Below are 24,866 nucleotides of genomic sequence, written 5' to 3' on the forward strand. Positions count from 1 at the left end.
TCAACCACATTAATGCTGCTGCTGCTGCACCAATCCGCCTGTCAATCTCACATTCCATCCTTCCCTCACTCGTGAACAAAACCCTGAGATACTTGAACTCCTCCATCTGGGTTAATGACTTTCCTCCAACCTGGATATGGCAAATCATCTATTTCCAGTGGAGAACCATGACCTTGGACTTGGAGGTGCTGATTCTCATATTCATACCTGACAATATATAACTCCGACTACAAATAATTTATTTGACATTTTATTTGAAGAACTAGATACAAAAGATCATAAATAAAGCTCATAAGTTAGGTGCACCTAAAGATGGAAATACAGAAATTAAAAGACTCTTCAACCTGTTACCAAGCCACTGCTGTTTTACAATGTTAAAAGCGCTGCCATGATGAATATTATGCTCACTTAATACATACATTCCATTAACATCTTCTTGCACATGTAAATAAAAAAAGAAGAAAATAAAGGAAACTGTACATGGAAACGACTGATGGTATTATGTACATCAAGAAGACAAACAAATAATAATAACTATCTTATGTACATACAAAAGCCTAGATTATGTACAGTGAAAAAAGGTTTTAAAAATATGATTCGATTAATTCAGCAGTTCCAAACTCTTTATCAAATTACACAGATTTAATTTTGTGACCACTACCTGACAAAAGTCTTGTCGCCTATCTAAGTTTAGAAACAACAAATAATAATTTAACTTCTAGTTGATCATTTGGTATCAGAAGTGGCTTATAAGCTAGGCAAAGTCCTGTAGATTACGCTTATTTGATCAAAATAAAATATGATCATGCCTTGATTTTTAATGATTTAATTAGGACAGTAAGGTCTGACCTTGCATAGACAGTAGTCTTGTTACTTAACAGAAATAGTGTCCAGTATAGAATATAGAGTCATGCTGCAGTGAACAGAGTGAATATTGTGTCTGACTCCATGAGGTTGGAGGACTGCATCCATACATCTCTGCAATGACTCAAATCACTTATTAATAAAGTCATCTGAAAATAAGAACGTTAATGTTCTAGCCCTTGCGTCACTGATAACCCGGAGACAGATTTTATTACACTGGACGTCTTTTAAATCTTCTCCCATAGTTTTATGGTTAGAAGATTTAACGTATTTTCTATATATTGAAAAATTTAGGTTTACATTAAGAGGTTCCACTGAAAAAAAAAACTATAACAACTGGAGTCCTCTAATTAATCTGGTCAAGAATACAACACACCTGATTTATTATTTTTTTATTTAATAATAAAAAAAATAATTCAAGATCTCTGCCCTTTTTATTAATCTGTGATTGTGTTTTTTATATTTTATGTATATTTAATTAGTTGCTTTGAGAATTCATGTTGTTACTATTGTTGTTGTGTGCGTTTTTCATTTGAATTCTTCTAAGGGGCATTATGGGGGACTGAGTGTTTTTGAATGCTCTTGTTTACCCTTAGATATTGTTAAAAAAGTGTCAGTTACTGATATTGTGTTGTGTTGTACACAAAAATAAATAATTTAAAATAGTAATTAAGTCATCTGGAATGGCAAAGAAAGCGTTCTTGCAGGACTCTCAGAGTTCATCAAGATCCTTTGGATTCATCTTCAATGCCTCCATCTTACCCCAGACTTGCTCAATTATGTCAAATCTGCTCAAATGCTCAAATCTGGTGATTGGGCTGGCCAATCCTGGAGCACCTTGACCTTCTTTGCTCTCAGGAACTTTAATGTGGAGGCTGAAGTATGAGAAGGAGCGCTATCCTGCTGAAGAATTTGCCCTTTCCTGTGATTTGTAATGAAATGTCTTGATACCTCAGGCTGTTGATGTTGCCATACGCTCTGCAGATCTCTCGCAAGATTTCCTTCACCAAACTTGACTGATTTCTGTGAGAATCTTGGGCCCATGTGGGTTCCAGTAGGTCTTTTGCAGTATTTGTGATCATTGGGATGAAGTTTTTCACCTAAAAAAAATCTACCTTCAACCACTTTTCCAAATGATCAACTAGAATCAAGTTATTATTATTCGTTGCTCTTATAACTGGGATCGACGACAAGACTTTTGTCAGGTAGCGTAGATAGAATCAACAGTATTCATAGTACATTTTGACAAGGAGGTGCTGTAAATGAAATCAAACTGAGGGAATAAAAACAAGACAGAAAGAAACAAGGAAGAGCCGTCTGATTAAGTCATTAACTTTGCTACTTTAAAAATGCAAAGACTGAACACACAGAACATGAGTAACTTAAGACTAAATCTTATCTGGATCTATCTCCTCACTCCCTTTATTTCATTACTCCTTTTTTTTCTCCCCAACAAATAAAGCAATATGATTTTCCATTCAGCAATGCCTCTGAAAGCTCCATCTGGCCTTCATAAAACAAGCACACCGAAAGGTCTTTTAGTTTAGTTTGCGAAGGCTGAAAATCTCCCGAGGCAAAAGATCTGTTTGAATTTAACGTTCAGATCTGATCCACGGGGAGCAATTCCTTCCTGCTGATGACAAGCGGCCATCCTGAGGAAAAAAAATCCTGAGGAGAAAAGCATTGTGGTTCATTTTTGCCCTTGCTTTTTAAACGTTTGACTTTTTTTTCTACTTACAGAAGGAAGGGCACTTCCCAAACTTTCTCCCATCGAAAAAACACTGCCTCGCCGCTTGGGTCAGAAACATCTCATCCCATCCTATTAAGTCATTTTAATTGTCGGCAAAAGGCCAGCGTCAAAATCCTCAGACACCCAGAGAAGATAAAAAAACTCCCCATAAAGCACAAAGCGCTCCAGAAAAGTGCAGTTTAGCTCATTCATTAGGATCTCCATACCTTTCATATTCCATTAAAGTGCAAGAGTGATGTGAAATACTCCGTCCCTCTTGTAATTCATGTCGACCAACATGATGCATCGTTTTTTTTTTCTCCTCGTCACAGATCAGACAGGAACTTTAGAGTCTTGCCTGTGATGCATTCCAGATAATAAATCCTCCACGCTGCTCAGGATCTTCCTCTGATGTGCGCTGCATGAGATTCCCATTTTGGCCAGATCTCTGTAAAAGAGCAGCATATGGGTGTTTTGTGGTCATTTTGAAGCATGTTGGGGGTGTGTGATTACAGGTGTGTTGTTGTTGTGTAATGTGATGCTCACTCGTGATTCATGGGTATTACACTCTCTATGCTGCTGTAGCCTGCGGTGTGGAAGTTTTCTCTGTATTGCTCTAGTCCAATGAGTTTCAGCCAATCGTCCACTGAAGCCAAAGAAGGGGCAGAGCATTCTGAGGGGGCGTGGTTAATTGTTGAGGGGTGTGCCCTAAGGTCAACATGAAAAAGTACTTTAATACAGTGTAAAACTTGTTAACATACAGTTAGTCAAAATTATTAGCTCCCTTGTATATTTTATTCCGCAATTTCTGATTATGCAAAGAAGAAATTTTCAACATTTTTAAACAATAAATAATTTCTAATAATTGATTTCTTTTATCTTTTTCATGATGACAGGAGGTAATATTTTAGTGGATATTTTTCAAGATACTAGTATTCAGCTTAAGGTGACATTTTTATGGCTTAACAAGGTTAGGGTAATTAGGCAAGTCATTGTATAACAGTGGTTTGTTCTGTAGACTATCAAAAAATATCGCTTAAGAGGGCTAATGAAATCCTTAAAATGATTAAAAAAAAAATAAAAACTGCTTTTATTTTAGCCAAAATAAAACAAATAAGACTTTCTCCAGAAGAAAAAATATTATCAGACATACTGTGAAAAGTTCCTTGCTCTGTCAAAGATCATTTTGAAAATATTTGCTAAAAATAAAAAAAAATAAAAAAATATATATATATACACACTCACATACGTGTGTTAAAGATTATAAACATATAAACATGATTTCTGAAACAACAGTAAAATCCAATTAAACTTTGTAGAGAAACTGGATAAAATTAAACTATATTTTTTTGCGTTTTGTGCTAATCAAAGACATATATTAGATTTGTTTCAAGAACACAATTAACCATTGAAAAAAAATAGCAAGATTTCTGCACACAGAATAAGCTTTTATGCAACTTTTTATACTGTAAAAATAATATTACAAAACCTTGTTATCATTTTTAATAATCAAAATCAAAAATATTCAAACAATAGTTTTTTGTTTATATAAGTATTTTATTTGCTATTATTTAAAGCTGGATTACCTGCATTACATTACGACAGTTTTCATAGGCAGGTCTTTCAGAAATCAATGAAATATTAGTCTGATGCTAAAAATACAATTAAAAAGTCGTATTGCTTAATTTTTTTGATGAAACTATAAAACATAAATATCTAAAGATATACATATGTATGTGTATTTCATTATAAGTTTCAAAAGAACATTCAAATATATATTTGAATATTTTATTTTTGCAAATTTATAAAAATATTTATAAATTTATATTAAAAAAAATCAAATATACATTAAGTAAAACTAATCATTCTGTAACCTTACGCATACAGATTACAAAAATTTAAAGTAGAATCCTTTTTAAAAATATCCTCTCTTATTTTCATTTTAAATAATCATATTCAAATATATTCTAATGTCTAATATCTATAAGGATAATTTGAATTACAAAACAAAAAACGAGCATGAGGCGTTTCTTAAAAAGTGACATTTTTATTCTTAGCGTCTTGCACGTTAGTGTGCACAAGCACATTGGCGCACTTTATTAAGTCACAAGGAATTAAACATTAACAAAATACGCATGCAAAAAGTGTCCTGGTGTTAATGGGCCTTAAATGGTATTTTATTGTGATACAAAACTGAATTTTGGTCTTTGAGAAAATAATGAAATATTAAAATGAGTTAAAAAAAAAAAAAAAGTTAGAAACTATGGAGACAGATTAGACTCAATAATAATTCACGCAAAAGACACGATGTACACATGCGTAGCCAAATCCACGTGCATAAATATTTATTTATATTCACAAAAAATTTTCACGTGCACAAAATAAAAATAAATTTTCATAAAATACGTTTCACAAATGCAAAACACGATTTCACAATTCATCATTCTGCAGGCTACATTCTGCTCATGAGGCTGCGAGAAAATAAATAAGAAGAGTGGAGATGCGGCAAAATAATGGATAAAAAAAGTGAGGCTTTGGACAAATAATTATATAAATCAAAAAAAGTGCAACTCCGACTGCTGTTTTCTCCGTTCGCCATGCTGGAGAGAAACAGTCTGCGCAAATGAAGCGCAGAGTTGGTGTCATTGACTACAGCTCTCATCTGATTGGCTGAAAGGTACGACTTGCGCTGACTCTGGCAGGAAAGTCTCAAAATTACACGCACACACGTATCCAGGGGGAGTCGTACATGAAAGAGGATTTGCACATTCTCATTCAGGATGAACTCGCAAGTTTTAAACATTCAAAACTTTTTGTACACTCTTATACATTTGCAAATCGTGTTTTGCATTTGTGAAACGTATTTTATGAAAATGTATTTTTATTTTGTGCACATGAAATTTTTTTGTGAATATAAATAAATATTTTACGCACCTGCATTTGATTTTATGCACATGAATTTGGCTACGCACGTGTACATCGTGTCTTTTGCGTGAATTTCTTTTGAGACTAAACTGATTCCATAAGAAACTGCATTTAGTAACAGTATTTTTGTGAAACCATATTACAGAAATATTAATGTTTCAAAAGAACATTTAAATATATTTTGAATAATTTATTTAACAGGGAATAATTTAACCTATTTAATGTATAGTTGATAAATATTCAAAATATATATTAGAATATACTTTTTAAAAATAAATACAAATATAAAAAGATAAATACAAAAATTAATTCAGTAAAAAAAATGTAAATAACAGCATTCTGTAACCTTTAGTGCTACATATTAGTTAAAAGTAGCTTTCTTTCTAATATCGTCTCTTAGTATCATTATAAATAATCATATTAAAATATATTCAAAGGGTAATTTGAATGGATTTTAATTTGTATTTATTGTGATACAAAGCTGAATTCTGGTCTTTAAGAAATCATTGAAATATTATGTTGAGCTAAAAAACAATTAGAAACTACTTAATATTTTTGTGAAACCATAATACATAAATATTGACGCTTCAAAACAACATTTAAATATTTTGAATAATATATTTCAGCAAATTTTAACCAATTTAATGCATAATTTGTATAATTTTTAATGCACTAAACTAATTGAGGAAAAGTGTAAAAAAAAAAAACTGCATTCGGTAACCTTTAGGGCTACAGATTACACCAATTAAAGGTAGCTTACTTTCTAAAATTATCCTCTGAAGAATTAAAAAAAACCCACAACCAACTGCTAATTAAAAGAACAAAATACTGTAGCTATTAAATTATCATCTACATATGTGAAACACAATTTAAGCCAAAATCTCCTCTAAACCTCCCCTTCTGTTTGTGTGGATGCGCACCTGCTGGCGTCTCCCGCCGTCCTCTTGAGCGTGGCAGGATTGCGTATGAGTTTGTCCAGCATGTTGACGATCTGGCTGAATTTGGGCCTGTCGGCGCGTTCCCTCATCCAGCACTCCAGCATGAGCTGATGCAGAGCCAGCGGACACTCCATGGGCGGCGGCAACCGGTAGCCTTCCTCTATTGCCTTGATCACCTAGGAGACATGGAAGGAAATAAATGACGGGTCTTTCTGAATTACTGCATTCAGCTCATTTGGCAGAGCACACAATGCCACGATAAAGCAAAGTATTAATACCCTGCATGCATTAAATAGTGTACCATGAGAATGCTAAAACTGTAGACATGACAAGCATACATTATTTTTTCTGGTCATTTTAGTACATGTATTTAATCCTGAGACCTCCCTAACACAAACTGCATGCCCCCTCTTCAATATTTCACCCTTGCACATACAAATGTACATAGTCTACCGTAGTGAACATTTGAAGTGAATGAAAATTGTCTAAAACTATTGAACAACACCCAATTTTGATCCACTTTAAATGTACTATACATTGCTATGTATTGCTTTACAGTTTATAAATCTGCTTCTGCAGCATAGGTTTATTTTATTATGATTGTGTTGTAAGCTGAGAAAATATTATATACTTTTCCTTCTGTGCTAATGAAGGACTACTGAGTTATTCCAAGCATGGGATGGGTCCTCCAGGTGAGGCAGAGTTCCTCAAAGCTCCAATACACATCTCTGCCATTTGCTTACAGTAACCATGTGCTCTTCACCATACACAATTCATCTACTTGTGTTCTTCCTTCAGATATCTTTGTCATGTTGGGTGTCATTTGACAATTCATGACTTCAGTGTTGTAGTGATGAAATCAACAGAGACATTGATTAATTGTATTTCAATCTATAATATATTTACTATTGTTGGGTCATGGCCTGAGGAGAGTATGTTAATGTACTTCTTCCCCACTTCATCTCTTCAACTTTGCTCTCATGTTCAGCTGGTTTTGGGGGTTGGTTTTCACTCATGTTTGACAATGCTTTGCTCAGGGTATAATAGGGAAAGGTAACTGTTGATCTGGGAGAATGGCTTTTACTCTGCATCTCCCGCACACCAGTGCGTAGCCTCATATGCTAACAACGGCAGTTTCACTGTCTTTGTTGCTCAGCAGTGCATATGTTACAGCTAATTTCTTTATACAGTATGCTAGTTTGTGTCATTCTACTGTCTGTATATTTAAACATGTAACTTAATAAACAACTTTGCCTGCTTTAAGATGTAGAGATTATTTCTCTTTATCAACGATGATAACTTTAATGGAGTCAGATTAATTACAATGGAGTCAGATAAATAATGGATTTTAACACGCCATCCTTCAACTGCTTTCTGTTTCCGATTATTGGTTCAGAATAGCAGCGTAAAATTCAAGCCTTACAGTGTGTTTAATTAATTATTTTATTTTATTTATTTTTTTTTACATTTTTTTGCACTTGTTTTGGCATTCACTTTGGACAGCAAATAATTATTTTACAGGGAAACTTGCTTTCCTCCTTGAGCACATGTCAAAAAAACACTTTTTCACACCCACCAAGAGGGGTCTGGATGCAGACTCAGTGCATGCAATAATAACTCCTTACATTTATAAAGCACTTGTCTAGATACTTAAAATGCTTTACAGATTTTTGGGTGGAATCTCCCCCAGTGTGCAGCATCTGTTTGGATGACACGACGGCAGCCATATTGCGCCACAAAAACATCGCTCACTGTTCCACATCAGTATACTGGGGCGTTAGGACCCACACAGACCACAGGTGTAGTGCCCCCTGCAGGTCTCACTAACACTTCTTCGAGCAGCAACCTACAGAAGCTTTCCATCCAGGTACTGACCAGGTGCAGCCCTGCTTAGCTTCAGTGGGCAATCATGTGAGAGTTGCAGAGAGCTAGCTACCAGCTAGCAATGCTTTTTAATGTGCACACCTAACCCCACCCCTCACAGTGGCATCACAAGCTTCATTGAGTGTATTGTGTCTGACACACGGGGGTAAATCCCGGGGGGGACAGGGGGGGCATGTCCCCTCCCATCCGAGGGTTGCCCTTCCCCCCCAAAAAAAATTATTATTTAAAAAAACCTCTCAATTGTGAAAAATATATGTATATATACCTAAAATAATTTACTAAGTAGAAAGAAAACTGCATTCATCATTATTTAAATGCATTTAGAAACAGTTGAGTTCCCCCTCCCCTTTCTTAGAGTGGTTCGGTCCACTGCATGCTTTCCCCAGCTCTTCTCACCTATTCACACACAAGCACACGTCAGGTGTGCGGCTGCGGCTAAGTAAATTTCAGCAAGTAAGTAGGGGATTTTATCCAACTTAAATAAAGCGTGTCTCTTCAGCGTAGTTAATAAGGACTCGTTCATAAATTATTTGCAGCAAAAATGCTGATTACCGACGTAATTGTCCATGAATCTGCTGTATTAGCGGTAAAAAGGAATTATCAAGTTAGCGTTAGCTTGTTGCAACGCCCAAAGCCGTTTCCCATGCATTGTTTTATTTGTGACGACTTGGCATAATGTTAACGTAACATTAACGACCACAATTAGCATATTGTTTAGCTGTGTATTTGCTAAATGAGCACTTTGCTATGTCCAGTCTAACCCCACTGTATTTTTGTATAATCAGTTTCTATTCTGTTCATAAGTGACTCAAATAATTTGAAATAAAAATGTCCTTGTTTTTATTGTTGTGATTATTTTTATGATAGTTTTACATTCTTTATGTAAAGTACTTTGAATTGCCATTGTGTATAAAATGTGCTACAGTGTAAATAAACTTGCCTGGCAGTGTCATGCATTGGATAAAATGGCAGAGAAAATGGACATAAGATCATTTTTCAGTGCAGCTAAACGCCAAGTACAAAAAGTTCACATATTAAGCAATTTGACTTTAAGAATGAGTGTTTATGAAAATACTAATGTCACAATATCAATCACAGGCAAAGGAGAAAGAAATGATTGAGGAACAGGCAGAGCAGGGTCAGTCAGATGTACAGTGTCAGGTAAGGGTGTTTTAAAATGTTTTTGGAGTTGTGGCTGTTTAGCAGATGAACTTCACAGTGTCACCTATTTACAACATGATCGGTCAATTTAAGTGTAATGTAAACTAGTTATTATGAGTATGGAAAATGTCTTTTCCTGCATTTATTCTGCTTCAGGAGTCAGTCTGTTGACTGTAAACAACACAACAAACAATGCAATAAGTAGTTTTTAAGAAAAAAATGCTTAATCTTTGAACCTGATAAAAACTTCACGTAGTCTCCATGCTATAATAATAATGATGAAACTATTTTTAACTGCGGGGACATATCTTTATTAGTACAACTCGGCTGTATTATTTGTGTCCCCTTCAAAAAAATGCTCGAAAGAAATTTTATATTTATTGTCCCCCCCTACTGTTAAATCAGATTTACGCCCATGGTCTGACATATCTCTGAGAAATGCAATCTCAGCTTGCAAATCCAAGTCTGCATCCAGATACTATTGTTGAATCCTGTTGGTTAAATAAGGTTTTATACATATACTTACAAATAATGACCAGAGGGAAACCAAATAATCAGAACTGTATTGCAATTCTTTAGTTTTCAACTGAGAATATGTTTGATTATGTCATTATGTAATGTTAAAACAGCTGTCATTGTATAATTGATCAAAATGTCGACCTTTTTGGATTGTTTGAAGCTATGGAAATTAAAAATGTATAACAGGAAATATCTTAGGACCATGCCAGTAGGCACACGATTCAATGTCTGTTCTGTTAACGTCCAATAACGACGTCAAAAGATGTTGATATTTGGTTGTTTTTAGGTTGCGTTGGTAAGTGACCAAAATCCAGCATCAAGCCAACATCTTAAACCAACGTCACATTGATGTCAATTACTGACATTTATTCATCACGTATGGCAACCAAAATTCATCTGAAAGACATCATAGTGGTAACGTCCAAACAACGTCAAGCTGTAACATCATTAGATGTTGGTATTGGGTTGTTTTTAAAGAGCCTCTATTTTGCATTAATAAAGGTCATATTTTGGTTTTAGGGGTCTTCAACAACAGGCTAATAAATAAATAAATAAATAAATAAATAAAATAAAATAAATAAAGGTCAAAAAGCACTTTCATTGTCATGCATTTATATATATATATATATATATATATATATATATATATATATATATATATATATATATGCATTTATTTTTATATATGCATTTATAACATGAATTTATATTAACTATTTATCCCAGTAACTCCCATATAAATCGTCCAGCGATTCATTTGCTCCCAAATCCCTCCTTAGCGCGAAGCTAATCTGGGCTGATTGGACCGATGACCCAGTCTGTTGCGACTGTATCGATGTGGATGCGATCAAACTAAAGATCCGAACCCAACTCTATCTGCTTATTTGACTCCGAGTTGACTTTTTCGCCAAAGAATTAATAGTTTTAAACAAGGTGCACGTTTAGATTTAAACCTCAGTTGGATGTTTTCATTCACTTACACATTGCATGGAAGGCCATTTTCAAAAACCCATAATAGGGGCTCTTTAAGGTTGCATTGGAAAGTAACAAAAATGCAAAGTCTGTCCGGCATTGGACACTGATGTCAGTCTGACGTTGGATTCTGATGTCACCCGATCTTCATTTCCACCCAAAATACAATGTCCCACAACTTTGAGGTACAACGTCAATCTTACGTCACGTTGACGTCCTGTTCCTGCTGGGATCATTATTCTTTACATCCCTCAAAATGGTCTTTACATTTGATTGGATGATTTGACATTGATATATTTTAATCAAAACTATTTATTTTATTTCATTCATTCATTCATTCATTCATTTTGTTGTCGGCTTAGTTCCTTTATTAATCCGGGTTTGCCACAGCGGAATGAACCAACTTATCCAGCAAGTTTTTACACAGCTGATGCCCTTCCAGCCGCAACCCATCTCTGGGAAACATCCACACACACATTCACACACACTCATACACTACAGACAATTTAGCCTACCCAATTCACCTGTACCGCATGTCATTGGACTGTGGGGGAAACCGGAGCACCCAGAGGAAACCCACGTGAAGGCAGGGAGAACATGCAAACTCCACACAGAAACGCCACCTGAGCCGAGGTTCGAACCAGCGACCTTCTTGTTGTGAGGCGACAGCACTACCTACTGCGCCACTGCCTCGCCCTATTTTATTTCAGTAATAGTTATTTTTTTTCTGTTTTATAAACAGTATAGGTGTTTTTCCTGCCTTAGTTTAAAAAATCTCCATCCACATGAAAATGCGAAAACTGTCAAGAGCATGCTGAATCAACAGGAGATAATAAAAGCCTTAGAATAAAGCCTTGTTGGCCAATCAGAAAGGAGAAAACAGTGCACACGCTAATGTCATGATGCAAACTTCTCATGAAGTTTTGATTTCAGTCACCTGATTCTGCGTTTTCTTGTGGACAAATGGCCAAACAGTGTAGAAAGAAATGTTTAAAAATGTTCATGTGGACAGGGCCTTAGCTTCCAGAAATAATCATAATTGATTACTAGAAATGATAATAATCATGACTGGCGGGATTAAACAGGTTAAGTGGAGTTGATGTAGAGAACCACTTACATCCTGGTTGCTCATATCCCAGTATGGTCTTTCACCGTATGACATCACTTCCCACATGACGATGCCGTAACTCCACACATCACTAGCTGAGGTGAATTTTCTGTATGTGATGGCTTCTGGAGCCGTCCAGCGAATTGGAATCTTCCCTCCCTGTGATTGAGCACAATTAAACAGTTCTATGAGGTGAAAAATTAACATATAATAAATTCTATAAGGAATAACTGATGATAGGTTTGAAAAGCAATGAAAACAGTAATCAATGAGTGATAAAAGCAATGACTGTAAAAAATATGGACGACGCGACAGCCCCTTTTCCCATTGAACGCCTTGAGGGCAAAACGCCTGCTTGACGGGCACAAACTGTCGCAAAAGACTGCTGAAATTGGAGCCTTGACATGCGCAGAAGGACTGTCTGATGGAGCCAGAGGAGGAGCCGCGAAAATGAGCGGAGTCGAGCTTCCAACCAAATGCTTTATGTAAAATCAACCACGCCCCCCGAACTTCTCAGCATGCGTTTGCTGTCATATCAACACAGATGGATGTAATAACGTTAACAAATATGAGGGTTTTTTATATTCAATCGCGGCAGCTCCGGGCCGCAGCGCACATATCCTACTCGCGGCGTCGCAGGCTGATTCCGGCTCGCATGCGGCAGCGCCGGCTCGCTCGGCCGCCGCATCTGGCTCGATTGACTCCAGGCATCCGGAGTAGGTCCAGCAGAGGTAGTCAGTCTAAGCTCTGAAGGGTGAGTCTCCGGCAGGCGAGAATCTAGCCGAACTGGTCCGAGTGTATTTTGTCATCTGGGTGGCTAGGCGTGTATCAGCAAACTAATAAAGCCCGAAAAAAGTCCTGACCTCAGCGAATAAACAGTGTTCCACCAGGATCATGTATGTCAGAAACTATAGTTTGCTGCTGAACTCATTTTGTCATGGTAAAATAACACAGAAATCGAATAATAACACTTCAGTCTACTTCAGTCTCCTGCTGAAGCTCAGACGCGCTGCTTTGAGAAACTGTCAATCACAGCTGTCAATCACGATGACACGCCCAGCATTAAATTACTGCTAAAAACAAACTGTTACAAAAATGAAGATCTGCACCTATTTCAGCACAATAACCAGTGCCTTAATGGACCAGAACCATCTTTCGGGACATTTTATTGCAAGTGTAATAATTTTTTTTATTTGGGCTCAAGTCTCCTTCATTAACACGGAGGAGGCGGGCTTTATGACTTGTACTGCAGCCAGCCCCCAGGGGGCGATCTAACGGCCGAGACCTTCACTCAAACGCAGGCTTGCGGCACACTTGGATAAAAGTCAGAGAAAATAGATTTAAAACAGACTTAAACACAGAAACACAGAGGGACAGCCCAATGTGAATAGGTAGAATAACTGATATCATTCAAATGTAAAGTGGTAAAAGCCTGTCTGGAACTACATTAGCTCTGTGTTCATCTAAAAATGTTCAACAGCCAATCAGATTCAAGCATTTCATGTATGATTATAAATAAATAAATGTAAACACATAGACACACTCTTACCCTGGTGGTATAGGCTCCTTCTGGTTCGTCTTCAAGCACTCTGGACATGCCAAAATCAGAGACTTTGCACACCAGGTTGCTGTTCACTAGTATGTTTCGTGCTGCCAGATCCCTGTGGACATAACTCATGTCGGAGAGATATTTCATACCGGAGGCGATTCCTCTCAGGATGCCCACCAGCTGAATGACGGTAAAGCGGCCATCGTTCTTCTGAAAGGAGAAAAACATGTCAAACCTGAATACTGACACCTTAAAAAGAATTAAAGTTGTACTGAGAGTAGTAATGTGTGATATTTATTGTAAATGATGTGAAAGCTGACTTTACAAATTGTCACAATTATAAAAAAAACTAACAAACAAACAAAACACATTCATTGGCTATATATTTTGAGCATCATAACCACTAAGAACTCTTCAGAAAAACATGCAAGACAAAAAACCGAATTAAAATACATGTTAAGATTGTTAATGCATTCATCGCCTATTAGAATGCATCCAGAATGAGCCACTAAAAAAACCAATAAATGTCCCTGAATATATTTTATAATAATTTCAGCATCATAACTACACACGACTCTTAGAAATCAGTCCAATATGCTGATTTGATTCTCAAAATAACATATATATTTTTTTTGTTAATGTTGAAAACAGTTGTTCTGCTTAATTTTTTGTGTGAAAAACTTTTTCTCTGGATCATTAAAGTTTCAAAATAATTTAAATAACATACCATAACATTAAATAATATAATATGGCATTTTCAGATGTCCTTACTGTAACTTTTTAAATCAATTTAATTTATTATTGAGGAATAAAAGTAATGTTTTTTTTTAATCTTGCTTAATTACATACATTTTGAATGGCGGTATATCATAGTTTCAGCAGAAACATTAATCAGTAAAACTTCCCAAAATCAATAAAAAACAAAAAAACAAAAAAACAAATCAAAACCACGTAAAACAAAATATTTGAGGATGCATTCATTGCCTGTTAGAGAGCATCCAGAATAAAACAATAATTCTTTTTTTTTTACAATAACCACTCTCTCTTAAAAATTATTCTAATATGCTGATATGATTCTCAAAATAAAAGTAGTTTTTTTTACTAATGTTAAAAACAGTTGCGCTGCTTATTTTTTGTAAAAAAACCTTTTCTTTGGATTATTTATTAATATTTCAGAATGATTTAAAATAACATTTTAAGATGTCTTTACTGTAACTTTTTAAATCAATTTAATTTATTCTTGACGAATAAAAGTAATGTTTTTTCTTTTTACTTAATGTCATATGTTTTTGAATGGCGGTGTATTACAGTTTCAGCATAAACATTAATTAGTAAAAGTTTCCAATACCCATTTAAAAAGCAAACAAATCAACAGCATGTTTTAAAACTGCTAACACATTCACTGCCTATAAGAATGCATCCAGAATGAAGGAAACATTCAAGTTATGAAAGCAATAAATGTCCCTGAATATATTTTACAATATCTTCAACATCTTGACCACACGTGACTCTTAGAAATAATTCTAGCATGCTGATTTGATTCTCAAAAAAGATTTCAGATTTTTTCATATTAATGTTAAAAACGATCGTCCTGCTTCCTTTTCATTTTTTCAGGATTCTTATTTGATGAAAAAAGTTTATTTATTTCATTAACAATTTTTTTAAAATAGAAATCTAATGTTACATTTTAAGATGTCTTTACTGTCGCTGTTTGAATGTATGTAATGTATCATTGCCAAATAAAATTATGTTGTTTTTTTACCCTGCTTTACACATTTTTTAAGGTAGTGTTTCCAAGTTTTGGCAAAAACTTAATCAGTAAAATTGTGAAGATTTCCAGTTGTGAAAATATTAGGAAATCTCTCTTGAACAGCAAATTGTAATATTTGAAAGTCACTAAAACTCTTACATTTAAAAAAAAAAATATATATATATATAAACACACATTTTTGACAGGTAATAACAGAATGACATAAAAATCTTACTCTGAGAAACATGTCCAGTGAGCCGTTCTCCATGTATTCAGTGATAATCATAACTGGTTTGCCTGCAAACACAAAGAAAGACCAAATGAAATCAGTTTATATTGACAGATTATGTTTCTGTGAGAAAATTGCAACAAATCTAACCTGAACAAGCATAATTTCAATGCACGTCTACACTATTGTTTACCTTTTATTGTTTTATTTAGCATTTTATGTACAGCACTTTGGTCCACCATAGCTGTTTTGAAAGTGCTCTATAAATTTTATAAACTTAAACTTTAACTATTGTCTCATTAGGATGAATCACTTTGGATAAACGATGATTAAATGTAGGCAAAATTATTCGCCCTCCTATGAACTTTCTCAAATGATGTTTAACAGACAAAAGAATTAGGGCTGGCCGTTTAATCAATTGATTGAAATCGTCATTCAGATATTATTCAGATATTAAACGCCTGATAAGCTTTTATATTAATGAACAATGCACAGATATTGATGCTTCATAATGTTTTACACTACACTATTTCAAACTACCAAGCTTAGCTTACAATGTTTGCAATGTTTACATTGCTCTACTTACATTAAATCTAAATCCCAAATATCAGAAATGACATTGTAAAATGTATTAATGTCAATTCTAATGTTATTGATTAATGCACTTACTTGACAGATTTCATTAAGTTTCCTTCTGCTTTTTCAATGGTTTACCAGGGGTTACCACAGCGGAATGAACTGCCACTGACTTGACAGATTTCTGTATTTTTAATTTTAGATGATTTGTGTAATGTAATTTATGTTTGGTAAAATAATTTCTAATGGCATCTTTAGTGATTTTTCAACTAATTACACTGTCTTGTCCCAATCTGTGAATTTAGAGGTTTTTTGGGGAAAAAAAGCACAAGTGGATTTAGTTGGTTTTGACGCAAAAGTAAATCTACCTTGTTAAAAAAAAACAAAGAATTGTCTAAAGACATTTTTTGAAAAAAAAAAAAAAAGCTATTTTATTTACTAGCTAATAACTAGGGCCAGACGGAATCTGCGGATGTTTTTTGCTATTTCTGCTGAGAATTTTGATAAAAAAATCTGCGGATTTCTGTGGAATTATTTCGGGAGTATCCAGCGGAGTATCATAACTAAAACCTTAATATAATATATAAAAAGTAATAAATTACTGAAAAAAAACTAAATAAATTCAGATTTACACATTTACTCAAGTAAATAAACAGAATTAATAATGGGCTAAAAATCTCCAGAAATCTGCGGAATTCTGCGGAAAATCTGCGGAATTCTGCCCGCGCAGATTCCGTGTGGGCCTACTAATAATCATTATTATTACATATAAAATGAAACTTCTGAACCGAGCCTGATAGAAAATGCTCATTTACAAGAGAAGAGGTCTGACGGATTTAGAGGGTTTTGCATCTGAACTCTTCGTTTTACTCTACAAAACTTGTCCGTGAACTACAAGGGCAAAAACATAAAATAAATAAATTAAAAAATCGTTTATTTATCGTAATAGAGTTAAAATGTTTAATTAATCAAGATTTTGATTTAAGGCCAAATCGCCCAGCCCTAGAAATAAATATTCACAGTATTTCCTATAATATTTTTTGTTCTGGAGAAAGTCTTATTGTACTTGTTTTATTTCGGTCAGAATAAAATCAGTTTTTAATTTTTAAATCATTTTAAGGTCAAAATTATTAGCCCCCTTAAGCAAGATTTTTCTCAATTGTCAAACACAAACCATGTACAAAACAAGCCATGGTTATACAGTGACTTGGCTAATTACCCTAACTTATCTAATTAACCCAGTTAAGACTTTAAATTTCACTAAGCTGAGTACTAGTATCTTGAAAAATATCTTGTCAAATATTGTTTACTGTCATCATAATAAAATCAGTTATTAAAAATCAGTTATTAAAACTATTAAGTTTAAAAATGTGTTGAAAAAAATCTTCTTTCCATTAAACAGAAATTAGGGAAAAACATACAGGAGGGCTAATAATTCAGAAATATGTTCAATCTGACAGTATTTGAATATTAGAGTTTGCACTGGGCACATGTGACATCGTATCTTCTCACAAAACTCAAAGTCGACCAACATTGTAAACATTGGGCTCCGAACATAATTTATTCAAAGAGAAATCAACCAGGATGATTGACACCCAGCCAATGCTCTTGTCCTATAGAGGAAGTGCGTTAAATAAAGCTCGACCAGACGCATTGTCGGCCATCTTTGTTGGACTGGCCTTTCTGCTGACCTTGAGGCGACTTTGACTGACAGCTCCTCCAGAGGGCCTGAGGAGCACAGCTGACCTTTGACACCGCCCCCTTCGCAGTCAGAGTTTCCCAGCCCCGCCCCCTCTCCACCCACCCTATTAGAATGCAAATGAGGTGTTCGTTGACTTCTGGCTGTTTGTGTGTGCCAACATGTGTGTTTACGTTTGACAGTGAACTCTAAGTGACAATGATCTTTATCAACACAAAGTAAGAATTATTAGCCCCTAATAGCTGATTTCGTTTATCTTTGCCATGATGACAGTACATAATATTTCACTATATTTTTTTCAAGATACTAGTATTTAGCTAAAAGTGACATTTAAAGGCTTAACTAGGCTAATTAAGCAAGTTAGGATAATTAGGCAAGTCATTATATAACAGTGATTTGTTCTGTAGACAATCGAAAAAAAAAATTTCTTTAGGGAGGCTAATAATTTTGACCTTAAAATGGTTTTTTAAAAAATTAAAAGCTGCTTTTATTCTAGCCGATATAAAACAAATAAGACTTTCTCCAAAAGAAAAAATATTATCAGACATACAGTGAAAATTTCCTTGCTTAAATAAAAAGCTTGTGCTTGAAAGAAGATAATAACTGTATCGAAATGCTGTTGAATCATTGATGAGAGATACTGAGAGGCCCGGCTATCCCACACCACCCCTATTTACATATTTAGATTCACTTCATACTCATTTACATTATGCAAATGAGGCATTCAACTCCATTAGCTCTGCTGTAACAATGCAGGAGGCTTAAGACAGCTTTATAGTTTCACTGGGACATTTATGAGCTAAAATTAAATTAAATGTTGACAGTGCTGACTGATAGCAACCTGTTGAGATATTGTCTTCAACCATTTTAATTTAATACGGAAACATAAATTAATGATTAAGATGCCACCTGCTGCTCAAACATTCAATTTCTATCAGCACGTACAGTCGAAAGGAAAAGTAAAATACAGTATATGGTGTGTGTATACATCTGTACTGTATATACTAGTATGTACTGTATATACTATCTATCTATCTATCTATCAATCTATCTATCTATCTATCTATCTATCTATCTATCTATCTATCTATCTGACCATCCATCCATCCATATCTGACTATCCATCCATCCATCCATCCATCCATCTTATCTATATATCTGTCTATCTAGCAATCCATCCATCCGTCACTCCATCTAAAAATCTGTCAATCCATCTATCTGTCCATCCATCCTTCCATCCATATATCTGACTATCCATCCATCTATCTTATCTATCTATATATCTCTGTCTATCTAGCAATCCATCCATCCAATTATCCATCTATCCATCTTTTTGTCTATCCATCCATACATCCATCTGTCACTCTATCTATATCAGTCAATCCATAAATACATCCATCCATCCATCCATCCCTGTCTATCCATCTATTCATCTTATCTATCTATCTATATATTTATCTGTCTTTCTAGCAATCCATCCATCCATCAGTCTATCTAGCAATCCATCCACCAATCCATCCATCCATCCATCTATCTTTCTGTCTATCCATCCATCCTTCCATCTATATTTCTATCCATCCATCCATCCATCTATATATCTGTCAATCCATCTATATATTGATCTTTCTATCCATATACATGTCTATCCATCCATCCATCCATCCATCCATCCATCCATCCATCCATCCATCCATCCATCCGACTATCCATACATCTATATGTCTACTATCCATCCATCCATCCATCTACATATCTAACTGTTCGTCTATCCGTCTATCTGTCCATTCATTCATCCATCCGTCAATCCATATATACTGGTCAATTCATCTATCTACCGATCTGTCTATCCATCTATCTGTCCATTCATATATCTGACTATCCATCCATCTATACACCTGACTATCCACTTTCCATCCATCCATCAATGAATATAGACATTGTATTTTAAAGCATTTTAACAATTATAATCATTAAGATACGAGTGTGGCCAGCTAACATCTTTGGAAACAGACAATAAATTTTAAAAATAAAATGTTGTAATAAAAGTAATAATAAAAATAAAACTGAAGAATAACATTCAGACACCACAAAACCTCAGCTAAAAGTAATTTATTTCTTACGATTCTGTAGATTTTTCCTTTTTTGTTTTCATGTTATTTATTACTTTTCCTCAAACACATTTATTAGGGTGAACTTATCTTTCCACTGTGATCTTACGTTATTTTGTTCGCAATTACAGTATTGGGTTTGGTGCGGACTAATCTAATGCATATACACAAACATCTTACTGAATAGCATCCCATAAAAAATATGAATTTAAAAGAGAGAGGGGGGAGTATTAAAAGATTAGTTATTAAAAGGGGTGTACTCATTTATGCTGAACACTGTTTGTAAAAGTAAATAAATAAATGTTGATATATGTACACACAAATAAATATTTACAAAATGACTACTATTAAAACACTTATATCAATGATCACAATTTAACCCAGAAATATACAATTTTTGAACATCTTAAAACATTTTGTGTTGTTTGTTATAAAAGGAATCTTACGAAATAAACTACGTAAAATTTTACTCATCACTTTCTAGTGTTTTTTTTCCTCCATAAACATGCTAAATACATTGCGTGGAGTGTAGATTTCTCTTTCTCTCACACACAGTCAGCAGCAGTTGCGTCTGTAGGTTAGAGATATAGGGTGACACTCGAACCCCCAAACACATTTAGGTCTGACGACGTGATTAATGAGTCTGCTGTGCTTTTTAGCTCGCATTAACCCTCCCGAGCGACCCACTCCATCTGGAGACCACAAGATCACTCTCTCTCTCTCTTTCTCTCTCTCTGTGTGTGTGCGTATGTGCCTATCACACAGCAGTTTTTGTCAAGACATGCTCAGCAAGCAAACACACAGATACGCTGGACATGCATACATAAACACACACGACCATTAGCACATCAAAAGGAAAACTACAAGCTCCATCAGCAGCCTGTTTCTTCAGGGCCTTCTTAATATCCAGATTTCTGACTGGGCAGCGCTCTGCGCTCTAATTCTTGAAAGCAGGCTGTTATAGCGTGAAATGACTCTTTGGAGGATTTTTCATGAACTAAGAGAATTTTATCAGCCACGCTGCAAAAAAAGGAGACGTTCTTAAGGCATAAATACAGATTAAGTATGTTTTGAAAATGCCATTTCCATTTTTGGAGACACTTTATTCTGATTATTATGAACTGCACACTATGAATAATTTATTAGGCATCAGCAAATTGTTCGTTTGTCATTTCTAAGCATTAACTATGCATTTAATTATTAGTTGAACTTTTAATTAAACTTAATGCAACGCTTTGAAATGATGGTCCATTAGTTAATGTATTTACTTACACAAACAAACAATTGGAAATACATTTATTGCAGTATAAATTCATCTTTGTTAATGTTATTTAAAGGTGCCCTATAATAAAAATATGGGTATATCAACTGGCATAGTAGAATAATAAGCGATCGGTAAATGGAAATGGACATACCATGAGCCTCAGACACCACTGTTTACTTGTTATCATGTAAATTCTACGAGTGTAAAACCCCAGTGTACAAGTCAATAAGAGGACAAAACAAACTGTCATGAAACTCACAGGCCATGCCCTTTGTATTTGCATGTATGTCTACTTTAGGTCGTTCATCCGGACCTGACGAGCTCATCAAGAGAACACACACTCATATGTGGCTCTGAGATCATATGCATGCCTCAGGCTGCATTTGATCAGCAACAATGTTTTTTAGTGAGAAAACAATGATAGTTTCCCTCCCTTTGTAGTTTTATAGCTTGTATTTAACTTACTAAGTATGTGGGAATTTTGAAAACGCAACTGCAGATTGTTTACTGTGCAATACATAGCAACCAGACATGTGCGTCAGGATGCAAAATGTAAGATTTACAGATTATACATTCATTCAGCCAAACTCCAAAGAGGCATGAGGTATCTTTTGTTAATTTATCCTGTTCATTGTGAAATATAAAGAATGTTTCAACAAACACGTGTAGACTGCTGAATCATGTCAAATCCCACAGCTCAACTGTCATATGTTCATGTATTAGCTGTTCTTTGACATTATAGCTTAAAAATACAACACAATACATCTCTATCGCTCTCTTTTGTCAAGCTTAACTATAATTTAGCCTTTATCCACATCTCATTAGCCAAATAGGTTAGCGTTACTCTGATCGGATTTATATTTGTCTGTGTTCGAGTTTGATAAAATTGTACAGGTTCATTTGAGTATCCTGGAATGAATATGTTTTGTTCTGAATCACTCAATCATTCATTCTCTTTTTTCTGTATATATAATAGAGCCTTTAATTATTATTTATAATGGATTTACAAAGCATAAATAGTCCTAACTTAAGATGAGCTCCCAAAACAGTAGCAATTTGCGTCAATAAAGCATTTATTATTATATAGAGTAGCAATAGTATTACTTTATGCCTGAAAATAGGATGTATACATGTTCATTTGTTCAATAGTATTAATTATTTACTCATTCTGAATGATCCTAAAAATGACAAAGTACTCATAAATAACTGGATTGTAAATAATTTAACACTTAAAGAATAATCATATCGGTGTAAATAAAGTTAAAATGAAGTTTAAAATAATGTAATGTTTGTATACATGACGGACATTAAACGACAACCAGCAAAACACAAATAAAACGGCATCCTATCAATGCACTCACTTGTTTCCATTCACTCCTTCAAGTGGACTATATTAGTGGACTAATGTTAGCTATTAGTTACAAGTTATTAGTAACTAATAAAGTTATGGTAACTAATGACATTAACTTCTCTAAATTGATTGTAATGCAATAATGTGCACCTTTCGTAAAGCTGCTTTGAAACAATAATTATTGTGAATAGCGCTATACAAATACACTTGAATTGAATTGAAAAATGTAGAGAATAGTGAATGAGTGGTAGTGATTTCAGATACAGCATCAGACTTACATTTAGTGACGACGCCCTCCAGGTGAATGATGTTGGGATGGTCAAACTGGCCAATCACACTTGCCTCACTCAGGAAGTCCAGCCTCTGCTGCTCCGTAAACCCCGCCTTCAGCGTCTTTATAGCCACACAGATCTCTCTTTTTCCTGCCAGCTTCAGACGGCCACTGCACACCTCGCCAAACTCACCTGTTCACACACCAAACACACTTTTACATGCATATTTTCACTTATTTATGCTTTTGAATTGCATTGTAGGACATTGGTCTTTCCTACGAAAGCTTTTGATGTTGAAAAGTTTGAAATTTTGATTTTTATTGACATTTTTATTAGTTTGAAGTGACATTGTGTTGAGTTGGTGTTGTAAATTACGGTACAAAAACCTAGTAATAAACTGGCAGTACATTTTCTGTTATTTTACAAACTAAATAGGCAGGACAATGCAAGTTAATTTATATAGCACATTTCATACACAGGTGACGCAGTGGCGCAGTAGGTAGTTCTGTCGCCTCACAGCAAGAAGGTCGCTGATTCGAGCCTTGGCTGGGTCGGTTGGTGTTTCTGTGTGGAGTTTGCATGTACTCCCTGCGTTCGTATGGATTTCCTCTGGGTGCTCCGGTTTCCCCCACAGTCCAAAGACATGCTGTACAGGTGAATTGGGTAGGCTGAAATTGTCCGTAGTGCATGTGTGTGAATGAGTGTGTATGGATGTTTCCCAGTGATGGGTTGCAGCTGGAAGGGCATCCACTGTGTAAAACATATGCTGGATAAGTTGGCGGTTCATTCCACTGTGGCGACCCCAGATTATTAAAGGGACTAAGCCGCAAAAGAAAATGAATGAATGAAATTCACACAGTGGCAATTCAAAGTGCTTTACATAAACCGGAATAAATAAATAAATAAAATAGAAACAAATAATATAAAAACAGATGAAAACAGCAGACTTCCCCACTCTGGTAATCACCCCTCCTCTGTGGACTTTTTCAGTACCTATTAATCTATTAGATGTCTCCAACGGATTAAATTTTTCATCTAAAATCTAAACGTTAAGCTTTACAGCTCTAGTTGCGTGCCCCGCAATTTCAACTTTCTTCTGGAAGTAAATCACACGGCCCCTAATTTCTACCTCCTCCCTGGAGTAGATCACTTTAGATTGCTTTAGCTAGCCAAACATAATAAAAGGTCTTGATCTCAGCCAGATGCCAATATATAGAAAACTTGGATCTCTATATATTATTTTTTTAACAACATCTCGTCACAAACTACTAAAACGTCAATAAAAGTCACTCTGTAAAACTGCCGAGTTGAATTTTTCAACATCATAAATGGACAGAGGAGAGATCAACATCCAACAATGCAATTCACCATCGTAAATAAACATATTTGTCTTATGTTAATTAACAAATATTTTTTACAGTGTATTTGTAAATGTTTGTTGAAGACATTATGGTTGGCTTTGAAAGAGCTTAGTCTGAAAGTTAAAAGATGTTTTTAAGTTTGAAAGTGTTTTATAACTCTTTAGATTTGGAGGCAGATGGCAGATACATTAGTCAATAAATATTTAGTCATGCCCAAAATTATTCATACTACAGGTTACTTTTATTCAACCAGCAAGTTTTTGACTGGAACTTGCTGGAAAGGTTTCTCCCAAAAGATAATAAGACTATGTACAGGATTCATAGCAGAAAAAAAAATTTCTTAGCATTATTTACATTTTAACAAAAACTTTAAGTCAGAATTTGCCAGGGGTATTAAAACATTTGGGCTTCACTGTAAATATATATACATTTTCCTCATTGATGAAAGTTAAAAGACGCTTTAAAGTTTGAAAGTTTGCATTTATTTTAAGTATAGATGTACCGATATGGGATTTTTAACCGATAAGTTTTTGAATTTGGAGGCCGATAGCAGATATATTAGCCAAAAAAATGTACCCCTGGCAAATTGTGACTTAAAGTTTTAAAC

At 34.8% G+C, this 24,866-nt stretch overlaps 1 protein-coding gene across 2 annotated transcripts in view; it reads right to left on the minus strand.

The window, feature by feature from the left end:
- Nucleotides 1-237: 237 nt before the first annotated feature.
- Nucleotides 238-24,866, minus strand: part of epha4l (eph receptor A4, like) — an 87,900-nt gene continuing 63,271 nt past the window's right edge. The window contains exons 11-18 of one of the 2 annotated variants that reach the window (XR_015509894.1): nucleotides 22,905-23,090; nucleotides 15,635-15,696; nucleotides 13,650-13,859; nucleotides 12,110-12,259; nucleotides 6,439-6,632; nucleotides 3,140-3,301; nucleotides 2,603-3,041; nucleotides 238-2,532 (exon numbers count right to left, since the gene is read on the minus strand). Coding sequence is in view for 1 of the 2 variants with exons in the window: in XM_087284613.1 (XP_087140739.1) it covers nucleotides 2,927-3,041; nucleotides 3,140-3,301; nucleotides 6,439-6,632; nucleotides 12,110-12,259; nucleotides 13,650-13,859; nucleotides 15,635-15,696; nucleotides 22,905-23,090 (1,079 nt within the window). In the remaining variant the exon portion in view is untranslated. Of the gene's footprint in view, nucleotides 3,042-3,139; nucleotides 3,302-6,438; nucleotides 6,633-12,109; nucleotides 12,260-13,649; nucleotides 13,860-15,634; nucleotides 15,697-22,904; nucleotides 23,091-24,866 lie in introns of both variants that reach the window. The other variant, XM_087284613.1, reaches the window with a different exon arrangement.

Source organism: Danio rerio, chromosome 15 (assembly GCF_052040795.2).
Source record: "Danio rerio strain M-AB ecotype USA chromosome 15, GRCz13ab, whole genome shotgun sequence".
Taxonomy (NCBI): Eukaryota; Metazoa; Chordata; class Actinopteri; order Cypriniformes; family Danionidae; genus Danio; species Danio rerio.